The 8,417-nt window shown below is 43.1% G+C and overlaps 1 protein-coding gene across 2 annotated transcripts in view; it reads left to right on the forward strand.

The window, feature by feature from the left end:
- The window catches only part of CDADC1 (cytidine and dCMP deaminase domain containing 1), a 76,876-nt gene extending 68,724 nt beyond the window's left edge, over window positions 1–8,152 (forward strand). For both annotated transcript variants that reach the window (XM_068125151.2, XM_068125152.2), the window contains exons 7-8: window positions 3,221–3,413; window positions 6,280–8,152. In XM_068125151.2, the coding sequence (XP_067981252.2) occupies window positions 3,221–3,413; window positions 6,280–6,309 (223 nt within the window). In that variant the 3' untranslated portion in view covers window positions 6,310–8,152. The remainder of the gene's footprint in view (window positions 1–3,220; window positions 3,414–6,279) is intronic.
- The last annotated feature ends 265 nt before the right edge of the window (window positions 8,153–8,417 follow it).

Below are 8,417 nucleotides of genomic sequence, written 5' to 3' on the forward strand. Positions count from 1 at the left end.
GCCCATGGTGGCATTGTACGCGGCTGCTGCCTGCTTGTCTTTCCGGGCAGTCATTGTAAGGGGAGGGAATTATTTAATGTGTGCACTAAGGACCTATCTAAGTGTTTAAATGAGTGCGTTGCCATAAGGAACACAGGTTTGGCGACAGGGGGAACGACAAACGAGGGAACTTTATCCATAATCCCTGCACTATTTAGCACGCCCCGCCCCCCTCGTGGCGGGGACACCAATACAGCTTATACCGACATCCGGCTAAACATAGAACTTATTACAGGTAGATTCCCTATCATGACAGTCGGATACCTACCGATACAGATCTACCTGGCTCTAGATATTCCTTTACCCCCCAACATAACAATGCTTTCTGAATGCACTGTATACGTTAACACGGCATTTGGCCAAAGAGGAAAAACCCCTTGGGGAGGTGGGATATTATTAGTTTTAATATTGTTTTGTAATAACATTAATATTATGCTATTATCTTTTTTTTGTTATCAGAAGCATCCTTGGAAAAGCACCATGATAAAGCTATCTTAACATGGATATACAGTCACGTGAAAAAGTAAGTACACCCCATGTAAAGTTTTGCCTTTTTCAACATATTTCAGCATACAGCTATTTGATCTTCATTTCAACAATATTGATAGATAAAGGTGATATAATATAACAAATACCATGAAACATTTCCATTTTGTAGTCCATTGTATAATATAAATAAACATAAATGCAAATTTCGCATGTGGAAAAAGTAAGTACACCCCCACATTCATCACTACTTCAAATAACTAAAATTAGAATCAGGTGCACCAGCTCAGGTGCAAATGATTAGAACATCATTAGAGAGGATCTTGGAGGAATCTGTCTTATTTAAACCTCAGACATTTAGTTTGGTTTTCTCTTTGTTGTTGAAGTGTGCGGCGTCACCATGCCTAGATCAAAAGAGCTCTCTGAGGCCTTCAGAAAGAAGGTTATAGATGCCCACGAGTCTGGGAAGGGATTTAAAAAGATCTCCAAACAATTTGAAATCAATCATTCGACTGTCCGGAAGATCATCTACAAGTGGTGAATATTCCAAACAACTGCCAACTTGTTCAGGCCAGGCCTCCCCAGCAAGTTCAGCCCCAGGGCAGACCACAAGATGCTGAAAGAAGTCTCTAAGAACCCCAGAATGTCATCACGGGACCTACAGGTAGCTCTTGCCATTGTTGATGTCAAAGTGCAAGAGTCCACCATTAGAAAGAGGCTGCACAAATTTGATCCACACGGGAGGTGTGCCAGGAGGAAACCTTTGCTGTCCAGAAAGAACATCAGGGCAAGACTAAAGTTTTCCAATAAACACCTAGGCAAAGACCAGCACTTCTGGAACAATGTGCCCTGGACAGATGAGTCAAAGTTAGAGCTATTTGGCCACAGTACCAGAAGACATGTTTGGCGAAAACCAAAGACATCATTTTACCACAGGAACCTGATACCAACTGTAAAGCATGGTGGTGGAAATATTATGGTTTGGGGCAGCTTTGCTGCATCAGGGCCTGGGGAGCTCACCATCATAGAATCCACTATGAATTCTTCATTGTACCAGAGGGTGCTTGAGGATAATGTGAGGCCATCTGTCAGGAAGTTGAAGCTCAACCGAAGGTGGACCTTGCAACATGACAATGACCCTAAACATACCAGTAAATCCACCAAGGAATGGCTGAAAAGAAATAAATGGAGGGTTCTGGAATGGCCAAGTCAAAGCCCGGATCTAAATCCCATCGAGATGTTGTGGGGGGATTTGAAACGAGCTGTGCACGCAAGAAACCCCTCAAACATCGCACAGCTGAAAGAATTCTGCATGGAGGTGTGGGCAAAAATTTCTCCCAGTCGATGTCAGAGACTGGTAGACAGTTATAAGAAACTCCTACTTGAGGTTGTTTCTGCCAAAGGAGGCAATACCACCTATTAGAGCCAAGGGTGTACTTACTTTTTCCACATGCGAAATTTGCATTTATGTTTATTTAAATTATACAATGGACTACAAAATGTAAATGTTTCATGATATTTGTTATATTATATCACCTTTATCTATCAATATTGTTGAAATGAAGATGAAATAGCTGTATGTTGAAATATGTTGAAAAAGTAAAATCTTTACATGGGGTGTACTTACTTTTTCACGTGACTGTACACCTCAACACGCAACCCCATTGGCAGGGAAAACCCCTTGGTGGAGAAAACCCCCTTGGGGAGAGGTTGGAGGGAAACGAATTCGCTACAAGCTTCATTGTGTGACCCTTGGCCCTCCTGTCAAGTTTGGTTGAGATTGGATAAGTAACGACCGAATGCATCGCGGTCAAAAATCATTAGACAGACGCACAGGCAGGCAGACAGACAGACACCAAATGCATATTTTAGTATGATTCTTACCAAACCCCAACACCGTACATTCCCTTATGCTAAACAGCATCTGCCAAACTTTTGCCCAATCTAAGTAAGTATCTGGACTCTTCTGAATCTGATCATCCCCTCTCCGCAGTTACCCATTACCTCCAAGCATTGTTCCATTTGCAAATTTAAAAAGCTCACTCGTAACCACACTAACCAAATCGGTGATGTAAATTATAAATAATAACGGTGTAAATTACATATAAACAGATCGGTGATGTAAAATAATAAATTATCCCTGGAGTACCGCACTACTTACACCCCCTCCCATACCGACATCCTCTCATTCACCGCCACTCTTTTCCTTCCTATCACAAAGCCAGTTTCCTATTAGTTGCCTGTTTCACTCGTCACTCCACAAGCCCTCACCATACCTAATAACCTCCTACGTGGTACCAAATCCAAATGCCTTCTGAATATCTACAACTATATCCAACCTTGCGTTACTTAAAATTAACTTTTTCAAAATTAATTTAAACTAAACTTTTCAACATTTTATATATTGAGGTTTTTGAAATGTTTCAGATTTTCAGTTTTCACTCTTGATTTTCCGTTTCAAACGTTTTGCGGATATGGATTGGCACTTCCTGGTGATTTAGTGAGAGCAATGCGAGTATCCTTGATTAAAAGGCTGCAGCTGATAAATCTTACATATCGTTTCATAATGCAATTGTCTGCAATATTTAAAGATGGAGAACTTGTTTATTTGTCAACACGAGTCGTCATTGTGGAAGGTTATTCCAACTGCTGTCATGTGGGATCGCCACCGACGATAATCCTGTTCTGTATCCAGATTCAGGGATCCCCGAAAGGATGAGAAGATGGTGCTGTTTGTGACGAAGTGCCCATGTGATGAATGCATGCCGCTGATCCGACATGCAGGCATCTCCAAGATTGTCACGGTGGAGAATCCAAAGGAACTGCTTCCAAATCGAGAGCTTGATTACACCTCTTTTAGAGAGGCCAATGATATTGCTCGATACACGGTACGTGCCGAGACATCTGAAGTGTTAAATATATGATGTGAAGTATTACAACAAAGTTTTTTTCAATATCCTTGCTTTTCTTCAATTAAATGGATACATTGTTTCAGTTAAAACATTTTATAGCCCTTTTCATGAATTTTTTTTTCCAAAAATTCCACATCGCAAAGAGTTAGGAAAAGAAAAAAATGAAGAAAAAGCTAATTCAGAAAGATGGGATTTTATGAGGGATTTAACATCCATAATCGACGAGTGTGAGAGTTTTAAAAGGCAGAGAGATCTACAGTTGGAGTAAATCTGAAGAATGCTTATTTGTCAAAAGTCTTCATCCTAGTTCAATGAACAATCACGAGAATATTACCGTGCAGGGCTCCAGGATAGGATTGGGTTTGAAAGGTGTGATGGAAACTATTTATTTTTGGTTTTTGGGTATGATGAAAGGAAGGACAATTAATGGATGTGGGGAAAAATGAGGGGAAGGGGAGTACACACGGAGTGGACAAGATGGATGCAGAGGCAAACTCTCAGGAGGGCAAAACTGGAAATTAGAAAGAGGTGGGCTCAGGGGGGGGGGGTGAGAGGGGGGAGGTGGGGGGCTGATAGGGGTAGAAAAGATCATGGTTTTGAATTGAGGATGATCTGAGATACACTACATGGCCAAAAGTATGTGGACACCCGAACATCACACCCATATGTGCTCGTCGAACATCTCATTCCAAAATCATGGGCATTAACATGGAGTTGGTCCCCCCCCCCCCCCCCTTTGCTGCTATAACAGTCTCCACTCTTCTGGGAAGGCTTTCCATGAGATGTTGGAACATTGCTGCAGGGATTTGTTCCATTCAGCCACCAGAGCATTAGTGAGGTCGGGCACTGATGATGGGCGATTAGGCCTGGTACGGAGTTGGCGTTCCAATTCATCCCAAAGGTGTTTGATGGGGTTGAGGTCAGGGCTCTGTGCAGGCCAGTCAAATTCTTCCACACCGATCTCGACAAACCATTTCTGTATGGACTTCGATTTGTGCACGGGGGGCATTATCATGCTGAAACAGGAAAGGGCCTTCCCCAAACTGTTGCCACAAAGTTGGAAGCACACAATCGTCTAGAATGTCATTGTATGCTGTGGCGTTAAGATTTCCCTTCACTGGATCTAAGGGTCCTATCCTGAACCATGAAAAACAGCCCCAGACCATTATTCCTCCTCCACCAAACTTCACAGTTGGCACTATGCATTCGGGCAGGTAGCGTTCTCCTGGCATCCGCCAAACCCAGATTCGTCCGTCGGACTGCCAGATGGTGAAGCGTGATTCATCACTCCAGAGAATGTGTTTCCACTGCTCCAGAGTCCAATGGCGGCGAGCTTTACACCACTCCAGCCGATGCTTGGCATTGCGCATGGTGATTTTAGGCTTGTGTGCCGCTGCTCGGCAACGGAAACCCATTTCATGAAGCTCCCGACGGACAGTTGTTGTGCTGACGTTGCTTCCAGAGGCAGTTTGGAACTCGGTAGTGAGTGTGGCAACAGAGGACAGACGATTTTTACATGCTATGCGCTTCAGCACTCGGCGGTCCCGTTCTGTGAGCTTTTGTGGTCTACCACTTCGCGGGTGAGCTGTTGCTCCTAGACGTTTCCACTTCACAATACCATCACTTACAGTTGACCGGGGCAGCTCTAGCAGGGCAGACATTTGATGAACTGACTTTTTGGAATGGTGGCATCTTATGACGGTGTCAAGTTGAAATTCACTGAGCTCTTCAGTACGGCCCATTCTACTGCCAATGTTTGTCTATGGAGATTGCATGGCTGTGTGCTTGATTATATATACCTGTCAGCAATGGGTGTGGCTGAAATAGCCAAATACACTAATTAGAAGGCGTGTCCGCATACGTTTGGCCATGTAGTGTGGCAGTGAACAGCTGTCTTGAAGACTGGGAGGGCAGAACGACATTGAAAAGAATGTGGAAGTTCATTCCACAGGTGGTGAAAAAGAGGAACGAATGAGTGGAAGTGATTCTGTGAGTTTCACCAGAAGAGGGTTGATGGTAGACCATGTGTGCCCTGGAGAAATTAGAGGGGGTGGCACAAAGTGCAGAAAAAAGGAAAGGGTGCAAGACTACAAAGGAGGTTAGAGAAGACAGAGACCACCGACCTGTCTGTGATGGCGAAGTGATAGGTCCATCGACTCACGTGCCCCCATCCTCAAAGATAGTCTTATCTGAGTCGACTAAATAACCATTTCAAAAATCGATTCATTATAAAATATAAAAATAGCCACATTTAGAGGCCATTTTTCCCCGCAAAGTGGGGGTTGGCCTTTTTCGGGGACCGTGGTTGTTGTTGTTTTTCGGTCCCCTTTTTGAAGCAATGTTTTACGGCTGGATGCCCTTCCTGCCGCCAACCCTTTTTGTCGCCTTTTACGACAAGCAGGGAATTACCAGTGAACTGGTACTCAATTAGCCGACCTCGGAGGGATGACAGGCTGAGTCAACCCCCCTGGCGTTAATTCAGCGATCGACCGGGATTCGAACCCAGGATCCTGGGATCCTATGCTGGCACCCTAACCGCTAGCCCAACACCAGGGTTCATTATTATTTATGTCATGATTCATTATTATGTCTTATTCATGTTTGAGAAGGCTCCAAGTTATTGAACGTTTTTGTCAAACCTGATTTCTACCAATCTTCAGATTACACTCAGAATAAGATTTTTTTTGTTTTGACGAAAGAATAGTTAAGTTAGTTTTCGTAACATAGATATCACAGTGTTTCAAGATCAGAGGTTATGTGATGTTGAGAGCTTTGTGCAGTTTATCTATTGGGTGCAATGTTTGACAATACAAATGCACACAAATTCCGTTTCCCCCAACAGTGGAAGCATTTACCCAGCACGAAAAGATGATAAAGTTCAGCAGGAATGCCGACATCCTTCTGGACTACATAGAGGCCATCTCCAATGGGGTGAATGGTGGACACCACAAAGTGATTGAAAACTCATGGGATTTTCACCTTCCGTTTGCAAAAACAGACTCGCTTTACAAACACACACTTCCATTGACGTATAATGGTCTAGAACCACCTTTAGAGGCCATTTTTCCCCACAGAGCAGGGGTTGGCCTTTTTCGGGCACCTTGGTCCCCTTTTTGAAGCAATGTTTTATGGCCGGATGCTCTTCCTGCCGCCAACCCTGTTGGTCGGCTCTTGCGACACACAGGGAATTGCCAGTGAACTGGTACTCAATTTGCCGACCTCAGAAGGATGACAGGCTGAGTCAACTCCCCTGGTGTTAATTCAGCGATCGACCAGGATTCGAACCCAGGATCCCAAGCAGGCACCCTAACCGCTAAGCCAACACCAGGCTTTTGACATATAATGGTCTAGGAAGACCTGAAGTTCAATCCGATGGGAAAATGGTCGCACGGCGACCAAATATTGTGTTTTGCAGCCTTCGAGCAGGTTCTTGCTGGAATTGACTCTCACACTTGGTTACCAGATACAATAGTTCATCAGCACAGCCTTCATTCATCAATGTCTCTACGAGTTCCTTCCCAGCTTCCACAAATTGATGACCTTGAAGTGCAATGCTGGGTAAACCCGTTTGAACATATCCTTTGAACGTTACTAGTGGTTTTTGAAAGATAAATGCATCCACCAAAATATGCAGATAGCATTGATCAATTTCTATGTCAGTTGCACCAAATTGCCAAAGTTAATGCGATAAACCGTGTCGAGCGTGTGCACGATTTGCTTCTAGTTTTCGTTAAGGATCACACGGGGCCTTTTGAGATGCATATGCGAGTTATCGCCGGCATTCTGAAACAAGTTACAAATTCTTGTTCTAACCACCAGGGGGCACTGCATCAGGAGGGGCACGACTGCGCTCCCAGCAATTATGCAAGAACACAGCCACGTGCTGCACGCAGAAGAACAGAATAGATCATTTGTTTGGTGGGAGAATAAAAAGTTAAACTAGCTTTTGTTGTGACGTTTATAACCAATGGTGTTGTCGTGCACTACGTGGAAGGGTTCTTTAGAATCATGTATCAATCATGCTTTAAATTTACATTTTCTTCACTTGCTAACATTTCCTATTACTGTTTGGCATTCCCTTCCATGAGCACTTGGCTCTTAACTCGAGATAGGTGTACCCCTGGGTATACCCATCCGTACACAATGGTTAACGCTGCGATTCCTATCTAGGGTTAATGCTGCGATTCCGTGTTGATTTTTCATTCACGTACAAATTCCCTCTCCAATTAATGCAACAACATCCCGATGACTTTGTCTTGTAATCAATGCATGTACAAGCTCCGCAACGAGCTTTAGACACAAAGGATAAAAATGCATGATGCGTGTTTGGGGGTTAATTGTGTTTTAATTATTTCTTTTTTTAAACGTTATTTTAATTATTTCTTCTTATTTATTGAATGGACAATATCGCCTTGTTTTGGTTTCATTTCTGTTGATGTGTGGTCTACAAATGTCAGGAGTAACAAACATCCTGTTGCATGTGAGAATTGATTATGAGAGATGCTTCTTATTGTGAACTCGAGGTTGTAAAAGGGTATTATGTGAATTTATCATTTTAAACTGAAATTATCCTCAGTAAATCACACCTTGGCAGAAAGATATATTTGTTCAAAATGACAACACGTGACGTCACGCATGTTTGCACCATTGGCGGACAAGAACTGGGTGCCTCGTCTGAAAGATATTAACACTTCATTAAAGTTGCATTTACTGATAAATTTTGTTTTATTTTCCTTTCTTTCAATGGATGTGAAGTGAAGACTGCGATAAGGATCAGATCTTCAACTTGGAGGTTTTGGAATCGGACTTTTGCTTTGAATTGCATCACGTGATTATTATGACAATTATTGCCATCATCATCATCATCATGCTTCATGGCTGTGAGGTTAAATGCTTTGCGCTTATTGGGATTATTCTCCTCCCTCCATCAAATTCTGGCACTCCTGTTACTTGGTGGTGCGACAATGATAAACTTGAGAC

Source organism: Myxine glutinosa, chromosome 8 (genome assembly GCF_964187855.1).
Source record: "Myxine glutinosa chromosome 8, kmMyxGlut1.1, whole genome shotgun sequence".
NCBI classification, from domain to species: domain Eukaryota; kingdom Metazoa; phylum Chordata; class Myxini; order Myxiniformes; family Myxinidae; genus Myxine; species Myxine glutinosa.